General features: G+C 26.6%; 3 protein-coding genes across 5 annotated transcripts in view; all 3 read left to right on the forward strand.

The window, feature by feature from the left end:
* LOC127069408 (uncharacterized) overlaps window positions 1–3,355 on the forward strand; it is a 5,365-nt gene extending 2,010 nt beyond the window's left edge. For 2 of the 3 annotated variants that reach the window (XM_051006395.1, XM_051006396.1), the window contains exons 4-6: window positions 130–229; window positions 555–784; window positions 916–3,354. In XM_051006395.1, the coding sequence (XP_050862352.1) occupies window positions 130–229; window positions 555–784; window positions 916–2,936 (2,351 nt within the window). In that variant the 3' untranslated portion in view covers window positions 2,937–3,354. Of the gene's footprint in view, window positions 1–129; window positions 230–554; window positions 785–915 lie in introns of all 3 variants that reach the window. The other variant, XM_051006397.1, reaches the window with a different exon arrangement.
* A 3,008-nt stretch (window positions 3,356–6,363) lies between these two features.
* On the forward strand, window positions 6,364–17,925 carry LOC127069574 (protein mini spindles). Its single transcript, XM_051006722.1, is given in 37 exon segments — window positions 6,364–6,387; window positions 6,997–7,063; window positions 7,149–7,342; window positions 7,466–7,672; window positions 7,784–7,903; window positions 7,983–8,161; window positions 8,224–8,447; window positions 8,554–8,748; window positions 8,814–8,994; window positions 9,091–9,203; window positions 9,316–9,526; window positions 9,637–9,701; window positions 9,703–9,804; window positions 9,889–10,040; window positions 10,145–10,363; window positions 10,453–10,636; window positions 10,731–10,928; window positions 11,020–11,256; window positions 11,359–11,521; window positions 11,607–11,776; window positions 11,941–12,099; window positions 12,235–12,507; window positions 12,583–12,786; window positions 12,877–13,012; window positions 13,114–13,307; window positions 13,401–13,606; window positions 13,909–14,055; window positions 14,709–14,879; window positions 14,950–15,112; window positions 15,252–15,410; window positions 15,494–15,681; window positions 15,783–15,945; window positions 16,016–16,189; window positions 16,254–16,403; window positions 16,485–16,656; window positions 16,787–16,935; window positions 17,010–17,925. Coding segments are annotated over 35 exon segments (5,952 nt in total). The 5' UTR covers window positions 6,364–6,387; window positions 6,997–7,006; the 3' UTR covers window positions 16,909–16,935; window positions 17,010–17,925.
* A 151-nt stretch (window positions 17,926–18,076) lies between these two features.
* Window positions 18,077–22,661, forward strand: LOC127069575 (solute carrier family 35 member F6). The gene is made up of 8 exons (XM_051006723.1): window positions 18,077–18,705; window positions 19,290–19,389; window positions 19,525–19,672; window positions 19,741–20,091; window positions 20,153–20,237; window positions 20,473–20,631; window positions 20,723–20,877; window positions 21,028–22,661. Exons 2-8 carry the CDS (start codon window positions 19,313–19,315, stop codon window positions 21,190–21,192), a joined length of 1,140 nt encoding a protein of 379 aa, XP_050862680.1. The 5' UTR covers window positions 18,077–18,705; window positions 19,290–19,312; the 3' UTR covers window positions 21,193–22,661.
* The last annotated feature ends 1,450 nt before the right edge of the window (window positions 22,662–24,111 follow it).

Here is a 24,111-nt window from a genome sequence, read left to right on the forward strand (position 1 = left end):
TATGTTATGCGTGTGTATGCATGTATGTGTGTGTTTGCGCGTGTGCGTGTGTGTGTGCAATACAAACGTCCATTAAATTGAACAATATAAAATAATAAATAAAGTAACGACATTGATGATGGATTTCAGGTAAATTACCTCCGAGTAAATTTTATAAAGCACGAGTACAAGGAGAAGTTGCGAAATTTTTAGATCAAGACACATCGGAAAGATCCGAAGATGTACTCGAGTACGTTTTTCATTACGAACGTGATATATAACGTAGCCGTACAGTTATATACATATGTGTGTGCGCGTGTGTGTTTTTCTCTTTTACATTTGACCTATATAATTCGATCCTCTTTTGGTACGAGAAATACATATGTACATATATGTATATATACACACACACACACACATATATACATAAACGAGACAAATTTAACAAGACTATAGTTTGTCCAGAAATTTTTTTAAAATTCATACAACGATTTAGAATGCAGTTTATATGCATTCTACGTAATCTTTCTTTTTCTTTTCTTTTCTCTTTCTTTCTTTTTTCTTTTCTTTTTCAGACTCTCACCTAATACCGTACGAGTCAAGTGTAGTAAAAAAGAAAAACTGTTCGAAAGAATCGTCTCATCGGACGAAGAAATACAATGTCAAAAAAGAATTTCGAAAAGTCAGTTGATAGGTTCGAGAAAATTTTCATGGTCCGCGATGTATCGATACGAAGAATTCTGTGCGATTATTTGTTCGGAAAATTTCGACGATCAGGATACGATGATCCTTCCAGATTTGCCAGGTATTACTCAATGTCAAAAACTTTGTACCACATACATTATCGATTTCCTTTTTTTTTTCTTTTTTTTTCTTTCTACAAACTTTATTTAATTTACCATAAGAATATAATATAGGAGGCTTACATATTTTCAGACCCAATTCTAAAAGTTAAAGAAAATCTTAAACATATGCATACGGATGCTATGAGACAACATTTTTCACGACCGGACGTTAATATTAACGATTATTTTGATGATTTAAAAAATGAAAATACGTTGAAATCTTCGATCGATGAAAACGATAGTAAAAACGTTTCGAACATACAATCAGAATCTTATATATCTTCTGATCATTCGGAATCATTAACAGCGGACGTTGTTGAGGATTCGCACTTTGAAATATCGCCAAAATTTAGTCGCGAAATCGAAGATAAAATGCAATCAAATAATATTCTATTTTCTGTACCGAAAAAACCGTCTAAAGAAATTAAGAAGATAAATGTTGATCATTTATCTAATTTCCATTTGCCATCTGAACTGTTCGATCGACCTATTTCTACGATTACTTCTTCAACGGATGATGAAAATAAGAAAGAAATCAATTGTCAAAGATGTGCGAAACGTAATCTCAATAATGTCAAACGTAATATGAAGTTTGGAGGTGACGATGAATTTCAAGTTAAAAATAATAAAAAGTATATATATAGACACACGGAAAATATCGATACGAAAGATACAGGGGATAGAGAAGACGATAATTTGATGTTTATCAGCAAATCTCCTAAAGCAAATATATCGGGAGATCATTGTATAGAGACACAAAAATTCATTGAAGATTTTGTAAAAGATCGTACAAGAAGACACAGGATACGGGAATCCAACAATATACATGAGGAAGATGTATGTACGAATCTAAATGATCGTGCAATGGCATGGAAAGCTACTAAAAATTTGAAACACGTACCAGCAATTCTTCGAAGATCCGTTTGTGAACCTACAAATATAACCGACCTTACTCATCTTTTGAATGGTAAACGTAACGGCGCATATTTTAAAGAACCATCGAAAAGAAATCTTGACTTCAACCTAAACATTTGTTCATCGTTATCTTCGAATGATAATTCGATAATTAAAACTCAATTTGTTAAGACAAATAAATGTCTTGAGAGTCGACGTTGTACGATGCCATTAAAAAAACAATCTTCTATGCATCAGACGGTAGACTTTTGTATACCCGTTGAAATGAATATAAAAAAAAATAAGAATAAAGTGAATCTGAATAAAGATGTGAAAAAATCTACGCAACTTCGCAAATCACATAAATCCGTGACATTTTCAGAAGGTATATTACTTAACGACGATGGATCGATGCAATCGCGTTATTCTCAAAATCACGATGCTACGCAACCTACGAGTGTTCATCGAACAACAGATACCAACCATTCTAAACATTGTCAAATTTTAAGACAGGAAATACAGAACGATAATCAATCTCTATTACTGAAGTCGACGAAACCTGATCGGATATACCAGCCCGAAGTAACATTTATAAACCCGTCACAATGCGACAAATATACTACGACACAAAATTGTCAAGATAACAATGAGAGTAAACCTATTTATTTTCAAATTATAAATCAATCGATGAAACCGTGTACCGAACAAAAAATATTTAATCAAGGATTAATATCAAAACCTAATAATTTAACGGCGTATGAACAACCGTTATCTAGTCAATCTATGATACAACAATCTACTGTTCCTGTTACGTCGCAGAATGTTCAATTTATGTTCCGTGAAAATGATCCACATGTCTATGCTTTTAGCGAACTACAGAATCTTAAATTATTAACATTAAACGAGTCTCAAAACATGTATGTCAGTGCTCTAAATTCTGTACACGAACAAAAACGAGGTAATGAGTGTGCAATAATCCCAAATGTTGATCAACCAACGAAATACTTGGCCATTGAAAAAGATCTAAACACACAGAGAATCCCGATTTATTTTCATAATAACGATAAATCTATTAGTCAACAATATATGCCTTGCAAAGTAATTACGGCTGTAGAGAAGCAAAATAACGATAAAGTGTTCTTCCACGAACCTACCTCACAAGTTATACTTTTACAGGGAAATCATTTAAATGATAGAAATCGTCAATTTGTTGATTAAAATAATAGACATCTTGTCGGAAATAAGGGAACTTATTTAAAAGATTAGTGCTGTATATATTGAAATACTTCGAATCTCGATAAATATTATTAATTTTGTTTAAAAGAAATATTTAAAATACAAAGAGAAAAAAATTTGGTTTATATTATAAGATGAGATTACTCAAACGAAAAAAAAAAAAATGTATTTAAAAATACTTGATTGCATGAGGCACTTATACGAAATTACACCAATTATTACTATTTACATATCAAATTCTATAATAATCGATCAAAGTACATTTCTGCACCATTTTTTTGAAACTTTTTTATCGATTCTTATATAAGTACAAAAACAACAAAAAATCGAACATTTTCTTCTTACAATATTAAATTTGTAAAAATGTCATTAATTCTTTAGTTCTTATTTAAATCAATTCAAGTTAGATTGAAAAATGAATATTCTGTGATCATTAACATTGCATTATGTTTGTATATTATTTACGAACAATGTATAGTATTTGAGTAAAAGTTATTAATTTATTTGCCAATTAAAATATTATAATTAAATATGTAATAAAAATGAAAGAGAAATTAAATAACGTTAATTATCAGATCATTTAATACACGTACATACACACACATACATTTAAGAAGAGTAAATGTTTAAAGAAAGAAAAAAAAAAAAGAAAAATAATATATTTACAAATGCAAATAGTATGAAATTATTCTTATTTTACTAAAAATTTTTCATTATATCCATGTCACTAATTATATATATATATATATATACATACAGACACACACACAGTGAATATATATATATATATATAGTGAAATGATTCCACCAATCGTAAATCAGAAGAAAATTCATTTATATTACATCACAGCAAATGAAATAACCTAAAATTTCTACATTTTGATCAAAGTCATTATAATCGAGAATAAAATATAACACTGCTTTTCTTATTCACGAAATTATATAAAAAATTAAAAATTATTATATTTTTTGTATACTCTGTATATTTTATTAAAATGTTAAAAAGAATCAAGCATACATGCATATGTATGTGCTATTTTATATTTTTTTTGTATCATTACTTTTTTTTGTTATTAAAGTCTAACAAATATTTATACTTTATATTACAATATTTTTGATTGTAATCGTAATTGTAATAAAAAGATAATCGATAACAAATTACAAATGCAATAATTAAAAGTGAAAAGAATATGATCATATCGTTACGTCTATGGCGAATTACTTTAATGCCATCTATTGAGATTACGACTAACCAACTAGGTTGAAGAGATTCTACAATTTGTTGTGCGGAAAGTATCGCAAGCAATCATCTTTTTGTTTGCATTCACGTTTGACGGTTAAAGGTAGTAGCACGTATGTTTGAAAATTGACTGTTAAATGTCTAGTGGCTATCAAGTCTTTATAGAAATCATCAATCTAACGTAATCATTAATATTTCCTTTTTATTAGCAATTCGTTTAAAACGGACTATATAAGGCAATACAAAACGAATTTACTGAAAAATCTAACGAGCTCTGTGAAGGGACCTTTTTTTAACGTCTTCTTAAAAGGTGAGTACTACTTACAAAGCAACGGCTTATATTATTCATTATGTCTTCTAAGATGCTTTCATACAAAAATTTTGTCGTATAAAATGTCGTCAACGTGTACGTACAACATAAAAACATTGTCTTACAATTGTGATATTAATAATTTTTTTAACGAATAAATTTTTAATTTATCCCTTTAATGTTCGAACGTACTTGACATTAATTTACAGAGTTGTTGCATTTACTTTTATCTGTAATTGTCTTAATATTTGCAACTCATTATCAATTTTGAAATATCTCTATATAAAGTTTAATCTCATATTCATTGATTTTTTTATATTGTTATACGTATATTGACAAATAATAATTAATTTATATTCTAAAATAAAAATATCTCTCTTTTATACTTAATTATAATGTAGATACTTATACTTCTCAATGAATATTAAAAAACAAAGTAATTATTTAAGAATTTTTAGACATATTTTATTTTCTTAAAGCAGATATATTTAAAAGATAATTTGTATAATGAAAATATATCATATGTTATAAATATATAGGAATCACTTCAAATAAATATTTGCAAAATAACGTTTAATAGAAAATAGAAGAAAATAATCGAAGTATGAAAACAAAAATTAAGAAATATATATTATCCCTAATGTTATAACAAAAGTTTTAATAAAAATTTTCTTGGTTTCACTTAGACGCTGCTTGTTTATCATTTGTAACTGTAATAGCTAATATTTAATACATGTATTCTTTAATACCTTTAGAAAAAGTAATCTTATTTCAATATGTTTATATAGATTATATATTTGACTTATCTTAGAAATATGGATAATATTCTTTTATCTTTATTTCATATATTTTTATTACATTTTTCTACTTTATCTTAAATGCTATTTTTGCGAATATTTATTCGAAGAGACTTCTGTATATTAATAAGGTACAAAAATATATTCATTTAAAAAATCATTCTTTGAACATATTTATCTTACAAGGCAAAATATATTCGAAAGTTTCTTAAAAATTCTTTTGTTTATTAGCTTTTATTAGTAAATCTATATATGTAGCATTATATTTCGAAATTTATAGCTTTCTTGTGCAGAATAGGAGTTTCATATAATAATCGGTTTGAAAACGAGTATTATCTAAATCTTTATATTACAGAAACTTATTACGAATAAGTTAAATACAATGCAAATAAAAATTGTTTCCATACAAGCTAGAGACAATATATAATTCTGAATTTTTTTATAACAAGACTATTATGGCCATTTATGATTCTTTTTATATATTTACACAATTTCCACTTTAAATATATAACTATTATAATATACTCGCATCTCTTTGTATTTGAAACTTATATTCGCTATAATGTAAAAGTTCCTATATCGTGTATTTATTTTAAAGAAAGAAAAAACATGATAGTTCTTTATTTATAAATAGTTGGTGCAAACATTACATCGGTGCAACATATTTTGAACTAGGTAATATTATAATAGAAGCATAACCTTAATTATATGTGTTGCTTGGTTCTTCTTCCTTAACCTTTTATTTTTTTATTTTTTTTTCATTTCGTAGAAATAATAAACGATTTTTATTCGTTGAATCTAACATATAACTCTTTATATACGTTATGATATACTAAAAAATTGTTGGTTTCAAATGCAACTGTAAGATTCTCGAACAGATACATGCATAAAATATATATAAAAGAGAATTCCTCTTGTTCCCCCTATCTTCACTACTCTACTGCGCAGATCGATTACTTTGATATACATAACATTCATAAAAATTGCAAGGAGAACATACGATTTCCTTACAATAGAATGTAGCCATTCAGTTACTGAAAGTCAAACAAAAAGAAAAATATTGAATAAAAAGTTGCCGAACAAAAGGTAACGATTTTAGTTGACGCTGATATCCCTTCCTTCTATGCTTTGTGTTATCTTCAGTATCCTTTGTACGAATATATTTTTTAGCGCCATTTTCAAATTAAGTATAATTTTCAATTTACAAATAAGCATTGCATTTTTATTAAATATGATCATCATACAATGATAATAATCAATTGAAAATCATATTTCTTCATAGAATTGTTGGAAAATAAATTTTTTCAAATGACCACTTTTGAATTTGTACGATAGATTAATATCATTTATCATAATAATTTCATAGATTAAAATTTCAATCGATTATGAAAAGATCGATTTTTTTTCTCATAATAAATGTTGCAAAAGAATTGATCTAATAATAATTTATTAGTGAAATACTGACGTTTTTTTTTATCCCACGTGCAGTAATGCATTCCCTTATTGCGGTCGCGCGAATGATCACGTGACTATGTTATATTTCTCTCCTGCGTGATTCAAGGAAAAATTCTTATTGAAAAGACCACTAAGCAATGTAATATATATAGTACATCTATTAGTCATTAGTTGTAGAGATGAATATACATCATAAGTATTCATGTTGAAATTATCATAATTGACATTTTAATAAATCAGGTCCCAAAATATGGAGCAAGATACGGAGTATATGAAATTGCCATTAGAAGAGCGTTGTGTACATAAGGTATTATTGTTAATATTTATTTTTTTAATATATTGATATAAACAGTATATTTATTTGTTTCTTTTTCTATTTTTCTTCTTTATAGTCATGGAGAGCAAGATTACATGGATATGAAGAATGCGTAAAAACATTTCAATGCATAGACGATGAAAAATCGCCAGAATGGAATAAATTTTTAGGTTTTGTTAAAAAATTTGTATTGGATAGTAACGCTGCAGCACAGGAGAAAGGTTTAGAGGCAGTGTTAGCTTTTGTAGAAAATGCGGCTGTTGCGGGAAAGTAAGTTATAAATTTTTAGTGTACAAAGTAAGAACAATTTTATAGCAATGTAAAGAAAGGTTCAATGACATTTTAAGTGATCATTTATTCTTTGTATTTTTACATTGTATTATATATTTTTAGAACGGTTGGTGAAGTTATGAATGGCATAGTGACTAAATGTATTGCTGCACCCAAAGCTAAAACGAAAGATTTGGCAGTACAAATAACATTAATGTACATAGAAATAGAAAAACATGAAACAGTACAAGAGGAATTACTGAAAGGAACAGAGGCAAAAAATCCAAAAATTGTATCTGCTTGCATTGCTGCTTTGACTCTTAGTCTTAGGTAAATTAAAAAATTAAGTTAAAAATTAAAAATGTTATTGCATAACATTTATGATACGTGTTTAACATTTACTTCAAGTTTACATTTACTTAAATGTGTAATTTTTTATAGTGAATTTGGATCAAAAGTTATTAACGTCAAGCCTCTAATAAAGAAGATACCTAGTTTTTTAGAAGATAGAGATAAGATGGTTAGAGAAGAAGGTAAAGCACTGGTCATTGAAATGTACAGGTATGTAGAAAAATTAATAGTTTTTAATATTTTACGTATCCTTTTATAATCTTCATACATTTATGAAATAACAATACAGATGGATAGGTGCTCCATTGAAGCAACAATTGAATACCTTAAAACCAGTACACATTACAGAATTAGAGACAGAATTTAATAATTTAGGAAATGAAAGAGCTGTACCTAAACGTTACTTGAAATCACAAAAACCAAAAACAACATGTGTTAGTGATCCAATAATGGGTGACGATAGTGAAGGTAAGCTGTTCATTTGTTTTGAATTTTATCAAGTTATTATACAAGATGGATAATTTTTACAGGTGAGAAAGAAGAAATTGACAGAGACGTAGCACCAGACATAGATCCATATGATTTACTAGAACCCGTTGACATACTTTCTAAATTACCTAAAGATTTCTATGAAAAATTGGAAGCTAAGAAATGGCAAGAGAGAAAAGAAGCCTTAGAAATTTTAGAAAAACTTGTGTCAAATCCAAGGTTAGAAAATGGTGATTATGGAGAAGTAGTGAAAGCATTGAAAAAGGTATGTATATTTTAATAAAGTTAATGTTATTTTTGAATAACGTCATAATAATTATTATTACTAAGAAGTTATTAAGAAGAACTTAACAATATTTATCTATTTATAGGTAATATCTAAAGATACAAATGTATTGGTCGTTGCATTAGCAGGAAAATGTTTAACTGGCTTAGCCACAGGTTTGAGAAAACGATTTCAATCTTATGCAACATCGTGTTTGGCGGCTATTTTGGAGAAATTTCGTGAAAAGAAGCAAAATGTTGTACAAGCGCTTCGAGAAGCTGCAGATGCAATTTTTCTTAGTGTAAGTATTTATATTTATTATTTCTTATTGGGAATAATTGAAAATATTATTTTTATATGTATTAGATAACAATCGATCTTATACTGGAAGATACACTTGCTGCATTAGAAAATAAAAATCCTGCAGTAAAAGCAGAAACTGCTGCATATTTAGCAAGATGTTTTGCTCGTACTCCTTCGCCGAGTTTAAATAAAAAGTTATTAAAGGCATATACAACAACACTTTTAAAAACATTAAATGAACCAGGTATACTTAATTTATTATTTAATATATTTGCTCATCGAACTTGTATATAAAAATCTCAAATATTTGCTCACAAATGATATATTACATTATTTTCAGATCCTACCGTTAGAGATAATTCAGCAGAAGCAATTGCGACAGCGATGAAATTAGTTGGAGAAAAAGCTATGATGCCGTTTTTGACAGACATAGATAATTTAAAAATGACTAAGGTATGTACTTACTTTGATAGTATCATTGCTTATTTACTTCATTAATTATTAAAAGCAACAAATATAAAGAAAATTTTTAACAGTTTTTATAATTTCTTTTGTTATATATCAGATCAAAGAATGTGCAGAGAAAGTTGTAATAATAGTTAAACTTCCACCTGCGCAAAAGTCTTCAAAGCCTAGACCCAAAACAGCACCAGCTAAAGTGGAACAAAATACAAAATCAAAAGAAAATGAAACAAAACCAATGAAAAGGTCGAATACTAATACGACTAAACAAGGTTTATCAAGAAAACCAATTGCTTCTTCTTCAACAAATTTAGGTAAATTTAATCTAGGATAAACATATTCTTTTCTAAACATTTAATATACACACACATACTATAAATAATATATACATATATATATATATATATATATGATATTATTATAGCTTCTAAGAAATCTTCAAATGTGAAAGTAGAAAAGGATTACAGTACTGAAGAAATAGAGGAAAGAAATAGAGGAAATGGCTTCGCAAATATTACCAAGTGAAGTAATTTCAGGACTTGTAGATAGTAATTGGAAAACTCGATTGTCTGCTGTTGAACAGCTTTCTCAGGTACTACAAATAATTTCTTTTTTTTTTTTTTACCTGAAATTTTGAAAGAATTAGTAAAATATTTAAACTTTTATTTTCTTATAGATTGTAAAGGATATGGAACCAACAGACGTATCTACACAAGTCATTGTAAGGACATTGGCAAAGAAATCTGGCCTCAAAGATATGAACTTTCAAGTTCTAAAACACAGATTGGAAATTATAAAAACTTTGGCAGAAAATTATCCATTTTCATGGTTTGTATAATCGTTTATTATATATTTTATATCTTTTATGTTAATATTGAACTGTAATGTGTATATATTATTTTATTATATTATTATTATTATTATATTTTCAGCACTGTTTCTGGATATTGCATTATAGATATAACAGAAAAATTAGGAGATGCAAAAAATAGTCCAATTGCATCAGAGACACTTCTATCGATAGCGAGTGCTACTAGTTTTGAATATGTATCAAATGAAATACTTGCATTCGCATTTAATCAAAAAAATCCCAAAGTTCAACAAGAAACATTGCTTTGGTTAAGTAGGGGTCTTATGGAATTTGGCTGCACGTATGTATTGATCCAATACTTCGAAGATAATTTTATTATTTAATTTTATGTTTACACATTTTATAATGTATGTTATATTTATATTATAGAGTTAATGTCAAATCTTTAATAGAAAATATAAAGAAAGCAGTAGCAGCAACTAATCCTGGTGTACGTACTGCTGCTATAACACTAATTGGCACTTTATATTTATATATGGGAAGACAACTGCTTACATTTTTTGATAATGAAAAACCATCTCTTAAACAACAAATTGAACAAGAATGCGAAAAAGTAAATATCATTTAAGGATTATATATTATCAAATGCATATTATATAATTATTAATATTACCTAAATTTTACTTTATTTTTGCTTCATATTTTAGCATAATGGGGAAAATCCACCTGTGCCTATACGAGGTGCAAAAAATAAGAAAAGTAAAAATGACGATACTGATGAACCTGAGATTAATGAAAAAGTTGAAAATAGTGACCAAAATATAAATGACTTAATTCCACGGGTTGACATTAGCAGTCAAATTACAGAAAGTCTTCTTAGTGAATTATCTGATAAGAATTGGAAGGTAAATTTAAGATTTCGTTTCAACTGATTATAAGAGATATATGTATATTTATAATTATCTTTATTGAATCTTTCTATATTTTTAAAAATAGGTACGAAATGAAGGATTACAAAAAATAAGTTCTATATTGAATGAATCAAAATATATAAAGGGCTCTATTGGTGATTTACCACAAGGATTAGCATTGCGATTAGTCGATAGTAATAGTAAAATTGCACAATCAACTTTAGGTATATGTCAAACGTTAGCTGTGTCATTAGGTACATCAGCAAAACAACATTTAAGGATTTTATTACCTGGTTTCATACAATGTCTTGGAGATAGTAAGGTTAGTATATTTTTATAGTAAATTTTACTGAATTACTTGCAATAATTTTAATTAATAAAAAAAAATTAAGCTTCTTATATATTTTACAACAATGTATTTTAGGTTTGGATAAGAACTGCTGCAATTTCATGTATTGATACATGGGGAGAACAATGCGGTTACAAAGAATTCTTTGATGGAGAAATTATAGGAGATGCTCTAAAATCTGGATCTCCAACGCTCAGAGCTGAATTGTGGAATTGGTTGTCCCAAAAGTTACCATTAAGTAAGCGTGCATTTCAATAATGATAATGTCATATTTTATTATATTAAATATCTTAATTCTTGTTTTCTTTTCTTTTTTTCTTTAGTTCCTGTAAAACAAGTACCAAAAGAAGAACTTCTTGTTTGTATTCCTCATTTATATAATAATTTAGAGGATAGAAATTCTGATGTAAGAAAGAATGCTCAAGAAGCTGTACTAGGATTCATGATTCACCTTTCTTATGAAACAATGGCTAGAAATACAGAAAAATTAAAGGTATGAGAAAATTATTATTCACTCAAAATAATTTTGCTAATAAAGTGTGTATAATAAAAGTTCATATCGTTTGTGCATAAAAAGAATAATATTAATCAAAGAAAAGTTATTTTGTATGTTTCGCAAACAACAATAATCAAATTATCTGAAATTATTAATTACAGCCTGGTTCAAGAACAGTGGTACTCGCTGCTCTAGATAAATCTCGACCTAACTTACCTATAAAACCTTTATCTAAGAAACAGTTATCAGATGAAAATATACAGAAAACCGTGAAAAGTGGAGGTGCTGCAAAAATAGCTAAGGCAGTAGTCAAACCAAAGGTTTGTTTCTTAATTCATTAATTCTTAGTTTCAGTTTAATTCTTAATTCATAAATTCTTAGTTCATTAATGTTTTTCATATTTGAGAAAATTAATTTATTAATTTTTTAAATAATTGATACCACCAATATTCTAGGGAGGAGCATCATCCAAACCAGGAAGTGCTCGTAAAAAGGATGAAGATGTCGACAATAGTCCTTTGCTAGTAACTAACAATCTAAAACATCAACGAGTCATCGATGAACAAAAACTGAAGGTTTTAAAATGGAATTTCACAACACCAAGGGAAGAATTTGTAGAACTACTTAAAGAACTTATGACTGCGGCAAATGTGAACAAGACTTTAATGACGAATATGTTTCATTCTGATTTTCGATATCATTTAAAAGCTATTGAATCATTAACAGAGGTGAATATTTTAATGAAAATATTTGTGCAATTATGTAAAGATTTTACCTTGTAAATATATTATTTAATTTTTTAGGATATTCCTGGCAACAGTAAAGCATTGGTTTCAAATCTCGATCTTATTCTTAAGTGGTTAACTCTGAGATTTTTTGATACTAATCCTTCTGTGTTATTGAAGGGTCTGGATTATTTGCAAACCGTTTTCAATTTATTAATAGAGGATCAGTATCACATGTTAGAAAATGAAGCTGCATCGTTTATTCCTTATCTTATTATTAAGGTATATCAGCAAAATTTATTGTATTTAATGATTAAGAATAATTTTATATATAATATAGTAAATGAGATAATAAGATGAATATTCTTTTAGATAGGTGATCCAAAAGACGCTGTACGTAATGGCGTGCGTGCATTATTTAAACAAATAGCACTTGTATATCCTGTCAGCAAATTATTTTCATATGTAATGGAAGGCCTAAAATCAAAGAACGCTCGTCAAAGAACAGGTATTCATAATGTTTTAATAAAAAGATGAATTTAATACATTGTTTAACGAAGTAAAATAAAAATTTCGAAATTTTTTATTAATCGAAGAAACGATTTTTAGGATGTTTAGATCAATTAGGGTCACTTATAGAAAATTATGGAGTTAGTGTATGTCAACCATCTCCAGCAGCAGCATTAAAAGAAGTTGCTAAACAAATAGCAGATCGTGATAATTCTGTTCGCAATGCTGCTTTAAATTGTATCGTACAAGCATATTTTCTGGAAGGTGAAAAAATAACTAAACTAATTGGTCAGGTAAATTGTTAAAAAAAAATCTTTTTATTTTTAATCTGATCATTCATCATTCTTATTGAAAAATATTATTTTTATAATATACATTTAACATAGATATCAGAAAAGGATCAATCGTTATTGGATGAACGTATTAAAAGGGCAGCGAAAAATCGTCCCGTAAAATCAACATCTTCTACTAGAATTGTACCTACGATCACGGACACTGTTCCTCTGACAGAAGATGTAGAAAGTGACTATAAAGAAGAAAATGAAGAAATCCCAGAACAGGAGGATGAGGAAGATGAAATGTCTAATAATCTGTAAGTTTAAGTATGCTATTAAACCATTTTTATTTACATCCTCTATTTCATTAGATTTTTATCCATTGTACACGTACTTTCAGAAAGTGCGGAAAGCCTTAGCATGCTTCAATATTTAAAACTGAATGTATATATTATTTATTATCTTCATACGAATAATTATTATGGTGGTATACACGAAACGAAAGAAAATATTTATTTTTTTATGATCGAAAGATTACGTCAAATATCTTTCAGCCCATAATATTGCCTTTATTAATTTATTTATGTTCGCATGTGCTTGCTTTATAACAATCTTGCAGGACGAAAGTTATAACAGCCGAAACAACAGAAATTGATAATGAACAATCAAAGGAACGCTGTATAGAGCAGTCAACTTGTGAAGTAAAGAAGGAACTTAATCAAGATACTCATCTACCTCCTAAAAATGATCAAGATGATGTTAACATGTTTGTGATTCTTAATAATTTCTTTTACTTTCAGTATGAAATATTATGGTGTTGGGCTAATCGTTCGCTTTAAAATTCCTGTAATGTTCAACATTTCTTTCGTACCTTTTCCCTTCTATGTTTTATTTTATTTTGAATGAGTAGAAAGTAATAATATCATAAATTATTTTTTTATTTACTAATGTCTCGTTAGTAATAAGTACCGATTTATCATTTAATAATAGCTTTGTTTGATCTGCATGTCATGTAAATATTATTCTATTATAAAAAAAAAAGTAAGTTAAATAATTTAAAGTAAGATAAAGTGGTACTATATAAATTATAAAAAAAATCCTCTTGTGTTGTAAAAATGGATCATTAATTTATATAACTTTCTGTTATTTTGCAACTAAATAATATACGTACAAATGTTGTACTTACCACATTAATAGTTTAATTACTTATAGAACTTTAATTCAGTTTAATGCAAAATAACAAAAAATATAATTTTAAATGTAGTATGAAATAGTACAAAAAAATATACATTCACCATTACTTAATAGTAGAACTTTGTAGTTATGATTATTTGGTATCAAATATTCGTATCAAGTTTGTATTGAAATTTATTTTATACGATTCATTGCAGATATTTTAATATATTGATATGTTTATAGGAATCCACTTCCAATAGGACAAACAGAAGCAATTGGACCATTTGGATTGGACATGGATTTTCTACAAAAAATTGAATCGAGTGCTCCAGTAAAATTTAGGAATCCTGTTCTTCAAGATACTACTATATCTGATATCGATGAACCAATTAATCTTAATCCTCATAAAACTCAGTAAGTACCTTTAGTTATAACGTGTAAATGATACAAAATTATTTATTTATTTATTTATAATGTATTATAGAATGATACCAATATCACCACCGAAATTATTGGTACCAAAATCGGCAACAGTATTACCTGAAGGACCATCTAATTCCAAGGAAGATAATCTTGAACGTACTATACTTGCAATGGCTAGTCTCGATTTACCTACAGCCATACAATCAATGAACAGTATTGACAACGTTAGTATAATATAGAAATGGTTTTATATAATTTAGTAATATATTTTGCATGAAGGAATATAATATTATATGAACGCAATATTATATTACATGATTTCTATTTCTTATCAGAACGTAATTTCTATTTATTTATTTGCAGTTACTAAGATCACATAAAGCTTGTTTATTACAATCAAGAGAAGATAAATTCATTAGTTCGGTGAATATGCAATTAAAGTTTTTACAAACATATCCTTTACATCAAGGAAGTGCAGACGTATCTAAAGGATTTAGAAATACCTTTATGGTGATACTTACGGTAAGAAATAAAAATATTCAATAATTTTTTTTTATAATTAGATATATTTATAGAGTAATATTAATATTGTCAATTTTTCTCAGTTTTATGATACTGGAATACTTGCTAAAAATGTTCCACTCATACATTTAAAAGAACTCGTTGAACAAATGATCACTTTACTGGCAGAATGTAAATTAGAACGTTTACAAGAAGCAGAAGCATATATCAGAGTGGTAAATAATATAGTTGTTAAAATAATCGATAATTCAAATCACACAACAATTATATGGTAAGTTATATCAAATATAAAAATATTGTAGAAATAACCTTTGTGGTGCATATATGATTTTATAAAGAACAAATGTTATTTGCATTTTTGCAATATTTTAGTGTATTAATAGAACTACTTCATGCGTGTGCTGAATCAAATGCTCCTCCCAAATATGAAGAATTGGTGATGAAATGTTTGTGGAAAATTGTGAAAACATTCCCAAATTGGGCAGCAGATTTGGATTATGACACTATTCTCTTAGAAGTTCATAGATTTTTGAAGGTTCGTTTACAGTTTGTATTTATAATATTTCTTGTATACGATGAAGATTTATATGAATTAATATTTGCAGGATTATCCGACTACTTGGTGGAAGAAGCGTTGGTCTGATACTCCACTAAGAACAATAAAAACAGTTCTTCACAGTATGACACGTGTTAAGGGAAGCACTATACTCACTCATCTGACAAAAATAAATAACACAAATGAATCTGAATTACATTCTTATTTAATAAGATTAATTGCTGTAAGTATAAATGATTACTATATTTAAAGATAATTTTGTAAATTATTGAACATATATTTTACAGACATTCAAACCAGATGAAATAAACACTGCGTCAAGACCAATGTCAAAAAGCAATAATACAGTGAAGATGCAAAAACATTTATCAAAATCTACTCATCAACAATTGGCAGAAATCTTCAAAAAAATTGGATCAAAAGAACATATGCAAGAGGTTTGCAATAGCATTTCTTGATATTGAAATTATTATATGATCTCAATTTTTGTTAAACCATCCTTATTTAATATTTTGTAGGGTTTAATGCAACTTTATGATTTTAAACTTCAATATCCTGATGCAGATGTTCAACCTTTCTTAGTTAAGTCACATCAGTTCTTCCAGGACTTTATAGAACAAGGATTACGAGAAATTGATCAGGCACGACGAAATCAAGGAGTTATACCAAGAATGAATCATTACAATACAGGTTATCTATAAAAATTAATTAGTAATCGAATATAAATAAATCATACACTCTACGCTTGACCGACTCAAGACAGTGCTAATTTTATTCTAAATCTAAATCAAATACCGCATCGATCTTTAACTATATATAGAATCTACTACAACTCCTGAAATAGAAGAAAAAAGTCTACTGGATCCAATGCACAGGCTTGAAAAACTCAGATCACTTGAAGCACAGTGTAGAACAACCTCTAGTCAGTCAAATCCAGTATGAATTGTATACGTAATCAATATAATTTAAGTATGTAAGCCGATTCAATTAATATTAACAATTTCTATTAATTAATTAATTTACACTAACAATTTCTTTTTCAGATATCCAATATTTGAAGGATTAGTTCATACAGTATAACGTATGATACATACACCCCATCTTTAATATTTTCCATTGTTATATGATAACGTTTATTGGCATGGCCTCCTTAATTATATAAAAAGCTAATAGTAAAACGGAGGTGCGTAGTGTAAATACAGATATTGCGTACGACTTAGTTTTATTTCGTCATATATTGATGTTTCCATGATATATACAAATAAACTTAGAATAAATGATACAAATTTTCCTAAAATGTATCACTTGCATAGTTAGCGAAAGACTTCTTTTTAATTTAATCGTAAATTTAGGAAGTAGCCTTTGCTTAGAAAAAAGTGATAATGAAAATAGTCTTTGTAAAATATAGTTTGAAATGGAATGTTCATTTACGAAGAAATAAAAAAATTCGATGCAAACTCTGTATTTCTATATGGCATATGTGTACTATATTCTAAAATTCTAGATATATATATATATAGACAAAAAGAGAATACATAGATTGTAAATTTGTCAGTTTTAATATAATGGCCTGACAGAGATTAAAAAAAAATGAACGTAACATTTTACTCCTATATGAAGTGGTATTAATAACTTCTTTCATTATTTTTACAGTTTTGTATAGTTGATATTATTATTTTTATGTTTACTATAGAGTACTATATTACTATTACTATTGATACTGATGCGTTATGATTATTATTATTATTATTATTATTATTATTATTATTATTATTATTATTATTATTATGATTATTATTATTATTATTATTATTATTATTATAATTATTATTACTACCATTGTTATAGACTATTAGTCGTTAAGATTTGTATTTTGAAAAATAAGTAATATTTATGAATACGAATAACATGATTTTTAAATATACAATAAATGGAGTATAATGTGTATTTTAGACTGATTTGTCAGCCGATTTGTATTTCGTTATATTTGTTTAAATAAATCATCGTTTGATATTTTATAATGTTAACCTAAATCAACAAATTCATAAAGTCAAAACTAAAAACTATGCCTACAAATAATTAATGAATCGAAGAAGATAAGGTATTATGAAATAAGTTTAGTTGCTATATCAATATTTAAAATGATCAACTATGAATGTATATAACATCTTGAAAATAATATCAAGTTATTAAGGACATCATTATAGATACAGTTGCAAATTAAATCACTATTTTTCTGTGCTGAGTACAATTAATGAGAAACACCGGGTGTGATAGTAAGTGAAAGACGCAACATACATGTATATACATACATACATACATGCATATATGCATACATACATACATACATATATACATATATATATATTATAAAAAAAATGTTTTAAACTTTCTTAAACTTATGTTTATAAATTACAGCACGTTATGACACGTTCACTTGCTAAAGTTGTCATCCATTTCTTGAATCAAAACAATATTAAATGGAAAGCATATGCGTTAATGTGCATTAATTTCTGTCGATAAATGAAAGCGCTTAATAAGGTGCTCTATGTTACCGACAACTCATTAAAAATAGACCATAGCAGCGCCACTTAATAAAAATCTAAACTAATAACTGTCAACTGTATCATGAAAGTCATGAAATAAAGATCAATTCGATAATGATATACACTTTCAAGTATTTTAACAACACGATTTTAAACAATAAAAGTTAAACAATTGTATACATATTATATAGCAGTAAGTAGCGAATCGGATTATTTATAATAATAAAAGGATAATAACTTTATTTGAACATCGAGTTTAATGAAATAAGTTTTTACGAAATTCTTTGTTCGAAGGATTTTGGTCAAAGTATACTACTGTATTATATATCATTTTTATTGTATATTTATCTTTATGCGGTACAATAAACTTTAAAACGTTCCCACTTTACATATTATCGTTGGAAAATAAATTAATTTAAATCGTTGATGTAATATTATGAAATGAACGTATCGTAAGCAATAATTTACTTTTATCTATTTACCATAAATATTTTTAAACTTTTCTTTAGTAATTTGATACGTTTTCTTGCGTCAATGATCATTCTTCTAATGTATTTTTATCTTTTATTGTCTAAACATATTTTTAATAGTAAAGATTATTAACAATTGATAACATGTAGTATACAGTGTTCTTTTTAAAATTAAATATCTATTACATATATAATACTATGTGTACATTGCAATCTTAAATAGGCATAGAGATTCTTTATTTTTACAATGATTTAGTTATTATGCTAAATAATAATTAGAAATTTAAATGTATATAATTTTTCTCAGATTATACATGCAACTTTTTAAACATGGCCTGGACACATTATCAATGTATTTTAGCTGTTCTTATGGTTGTTACTGGATCATTTAATACTCTTTCTGTAAAGTAAGTGTTTGATATATATATATATATATATATATATGTAAATACTTATAATATATTCTTATATCAATAATTTCATTATATTATTCAATTGAAAGAAAAAAACAATACTTTGTAATAAATTTTATTTTTATTTAGATATGCAGATAAACAAGTCGTGCCTGGACAAGATGGAGTACCTCGTCATTTTAATCATCCTTTTATGCAATCTTTATTTATGTTCTTGGGTGAAATGTTATGTTTTCTCATTTTTAAAATTGCATATTGTTACTACAGTCGTAAAGATGTAAGTATTTTTTCTAAGAATTCTTTCTATTTTTAATTTCTAATCTAATCCAAATAATTATTATACAGGATGGTTCTGTAGATAATAATACTTTAACTAAAGGATCTCGCAACTTCAATCCATTCATCTTATTTATACCAGCTATGTGTGATATGTTAGCAACTTCTATTATGTACGTTGGTCTCAACATGACCTATGCCAGTAGTTTTCAAATGTTACGTGGTGCAGTTATAGTTTTTACTGGTATTCTTTCAATGGGCTTCCTTAATAGAAACTTAGGTGGAAGAGAATGGATAGGAATTGTATGTGTTTTAATAGGTTTAGCACTTGTTGGCATAAGTGATATAATGGTTATAAAAGACGAAGACGTTAGCCTGAACTCTGTTTTAACTGGAGATTTATTAATAATTTGTGCACAGGTATGATCACATTTATATATAATATCTGTAAGCATAGACTAAGAAACATTATTTTTTCTAGGTAATAACAGCAGTCCAAATGGTAATAGAAGAAAAATTTGTTGCTGGCCAAGATATTCCTGCTTTGCAAGCAGTTGGTTGGGAAGGTACGCATAAGAATACTTCAAATGAAAGAGTATAAATTTTTCAGACATTAAATAGTTTTTATAACATATTTCTTTTTTCTCGATATATATGTTTAAGTCATATATTTTGAAGTTATAACAAACAAGCTATGCACCTTTATATATTTTTAATATATATTATATATATATTTTTAATATATATCTTTAAGGTATATATTTTTAAGTTATAGTAAACAAGCTATGCACTTTTTTCTAGGTATTTTTGGATTTATTGGCATATGTTTAGTTATGATCCCCCTTAATTTTATTTATGCATCACCACCGTTTGCGGATAATTCACGGGGTACTCTTGAAGCTACTGCAGATGCTTTAGTACAAATTGGAAATAGTGGCAGATTACTAATGGCAATAGTTGGTTAGTAAAGTTTACAGTTTACTATTACTAGATTAGATGAGAATAAATTATTATAATGTATTATTCCATTTTTTCTATTTCTTTTATATAGGAATAGCATTCAGTATAGCATTCTTTAACTTTGCTGGTATTAGCGTTACAAAGGAAATCAGTGCTACAACAAGAATGATTTTAGATAGTATACGAACGATTGTTATATGGGCTTTTTCATTGCAATTTAAATGGCAAGATTTTCATTATCTCCAGGTAATTAAATTATATTCTAGAGTAAATAATATTTAAAAGAATCTTTCTGATTTTAACGATATACATTTATTAAATATTGACAATCATCATAATTTTCAATATTACTTTATAAAATTCACCATATAAATTATAAATGAAATATTTTTCTAGGTCATTGGCTTTGCAATTCTTTTAATTGGAATGTTTTGCTATAACAACGTATTAATTCCACAATTAGTACAAAAATGTCAGTGCCATTTAATAAGAAAGAGACGTGCTAATGATGAGGAACGCATTGTCAACATTGCTGCAGATGATGTTCAAGAAAGTATATAAAAAGTAAAAGTAAAGCTTGTTGTAATAAGCATAATGATTATTAAAATCATTACATATGGGATAATCGATAACGATTTAAAAAAAAAAAAAAAAAAAAAACAGTCAGATCTGTGATCTTATATACAAACGCATTACTTATACTTATTTTATGACAAAAAAGCTATGATATATTTTTCATATCTTCATCTTTGTCATTATACTATAATATAATAAATAATGTGTAGAGATTTATTGTTAGTATTATTTAACTATATTAACTTTTTTTACTCTATCATATGTATATATATATTTTTTTCTTTTTAAATATATATATAGATATATATTTTATATATATATTTAAAATATCTAGAAAATATGATACATATATTCATTTAGTTGTTTCATTTTATTATTAATACTTTACTAATCCACACACACACACACATATATATATATATTACAAAAATAAAAAATACACTATATAAATAGATTCTTTTTTAATCGACAATCTATGACTGGTAGTGACATTAAGTCTGGATATATGCAATTGTATATGAATCTCTCAAATGAATTATGTTACGTGTAAATTTTTATCAAATTGTAAAGGAATGTATTTTATTATTATGAAAACTCATAATAATGAAAAATATAAAAAGTACAAAATTTATAACTTTGTGCAAACTTATTATTTACCGTTTTGTGGATAAAAAAAAATATGATCTCATTAAATATTAATGCTTGTAACTGTATACCAGACTTTAGTAATAGTCTGATCAATTTTCTTGGAAAGTTATATTATATATCGACTTTTGTAAAAAACATTCTTTTCCAATGCTTTATTACAATCGATTAACTGTTAGAATTCTATAAATCATTGAAAAAAATCTTGTTAAAAAGTGCCAAAGAACATAATCGCGTTTGCTTCAATGCTTGTCGATAATTTCCAAGCGGATGCAACGCGTTTATTTCAATGCACATCGATAAATATCAAACAGCGTGATTATAGCGAGCATTGTCGTTTATCTGTTTATTTAAAACAGTTTGAACAATTTCATTGAATATGTTACATAGAACATTATTGCGGATCGTTACGAGTTTATAAAAATATTAATATTTTATGATTTACAACTATCACTACAGTTTTCTTTTTTATTGGTAATAGAAAAAGTAATTTCGGTGTGAATTAATTTAATTATTTTAATGATTTATTATTATTACGTATTCTTCAAAAAATATAATAGCTTTGAAAAGGAAAGTAAAAAATATAACAAATGAATTAAGATATTCAAGCTGCAAAGTGATAATAGTGATATCTATTCAAAAAAGAAAAATCTGTCAAAAAACAAAAAACGAATATTTCTGAATGTGATGATTCTGAACATTCTCAAGTGTTTAGTTCGAAAATTTCTTTGATATTTACTAAGACTATTAGCGATGAAATACACGAACAATTTGATTCTTTTCATTTTAATAAAAAATCAGGATCACAATGTTGTTTCTTTTTTGAAATTAAACTTATCGAGTATTTCAATCAGTTTTTCTGATTTCTCCCTTTGGACATTGATGATGAGTAATGATATGTAATGATATGTAAATGAAGTATTGCAATCACCTCGAATGAGCCGAAAATCTAGAATGAAAATATGAAAACCAGTTACCGTTTTTGGTAAAAGGCTTTTGTAGCAGTTTTGCTCGAAATGGAAATAACTAGAAAACCATCAATATTTTCTTATTGAATTGAGAATTTTCGGAGTATATCTTGGTTTCATAATGTTTTCACGGAATAGATTTCAATTAATATTAAAATACTTCTATTTGGTTTATAACAAGAAATGTTTTTCAGCGGCATATATAAAATATAATCCTTGAGCAAAATATAATCCTATAAAGTATTTCAATTGTATTATATGGCGCATAATGAATTATTAACTAACGAATTCTTAGTAGAATTGTATTTTATAATATCAAATAAAAATATAACAAGAACTAAAAATAATCATGATAAAGAAAAACGAACAACAAAACCATTATTATTCATTTGTATAACAATTTCATGAGTGTAGTTAATGAGTCTGAAAAACTGTTATATACATATCTTTATGAGAAACAAACTTTAAAATATTAGAAGAAATCATCTTTTAATATTTTGATTTTCAATATATTGATTAGAATATTTTTAAATTCACATATCATTTATATGGAAGTTGTGAAAATAAAAACTATGTTACGAATTGAATTCACATCAGATATTATTTTTAAAATAAAATAGAAGTGAATGTGAGAAAAAAAAAATCAACTTTATAATAACGAAACGCAGACATTTGGCTTAATCAAATTAATAAGACATAATTTGAAAACTACGTAGTTTGCAGCAATGAAACTAATGGTATCAAATGATCGAATTTAATTTGTGCACAATGCTAAAAAGAAATTCATCCAGTGTACTTTCAGAAATATGTATGTTACAATAAGTAGTTAAATAAATATTTTAATAAAAAAATTTATTTGATTTAATAAAAAAATTTATTTTTATGAGAGCGAATTTTAATATGTCTAACACGAAACGATTCAATAGAATCCGAATGTATCGTGTATTATATAACGTGGACAAATTCTTTATTTTTGAAAATGAAATGTAAACAAGGTGATCGCATTGCGTGACTATGTATAAGGCAAACAAAAAAAATCAATACATTTTTACAGCTCCACATATTTACATAGATCATTATAAGGTTATTTTTTTCGAAAATCTAACAAAACAATAGAAGTATTGAAAGTAAAAATAGTGAAATAATTTGGCATTCTTCTATTTGTTGTTCAGATCTATTATAAAAATTAACAAAAGAAAAACTATATTATTAGTTATATTATTTTATTATCTTCTTTCTTTAATCTTTGCATACAAAAATAAATTTATTTTACCTACTTATTTATCTTAAC

The sequence above is a fragment of the Vespula vulgaris genome, chromosome 15 (assembly GCF_905475345.1).
Source record: "Vespula vulgaris chromosome 15, iyVesVulg1.1, whole genome shotgun sequence".
NCBI lineage: Eukaryota > Metazoa > Arthropoda > Insecta > Hymenoptera > Vespidae > Vespula > Vespula vulgaris.

Bases quoted from the DNA above. Each gene is read 5' to 3' on its own strand.
- LOC127069575 (XM_051006723.1), top strand. From the start codon at position 19,313: ATGGCCTGGACACATTATCAATGTATTTTAGCTGTTCTTATGGTTGTT. The intron at 20,092-20,152 runs GTATGATCACAT...TATTTTTTCTAG, and splicing joins TATTAATAATTTGTGCACAG to GTAATAACAGCAGTCCAAAT. The intron at 20,632-20,722 runs GTTAGTAAAGTT...TCTTTTATATAG, and splicing joins ATTACTAATGGCAATAGTTG to GAATAGCATTCAGTATAGCA.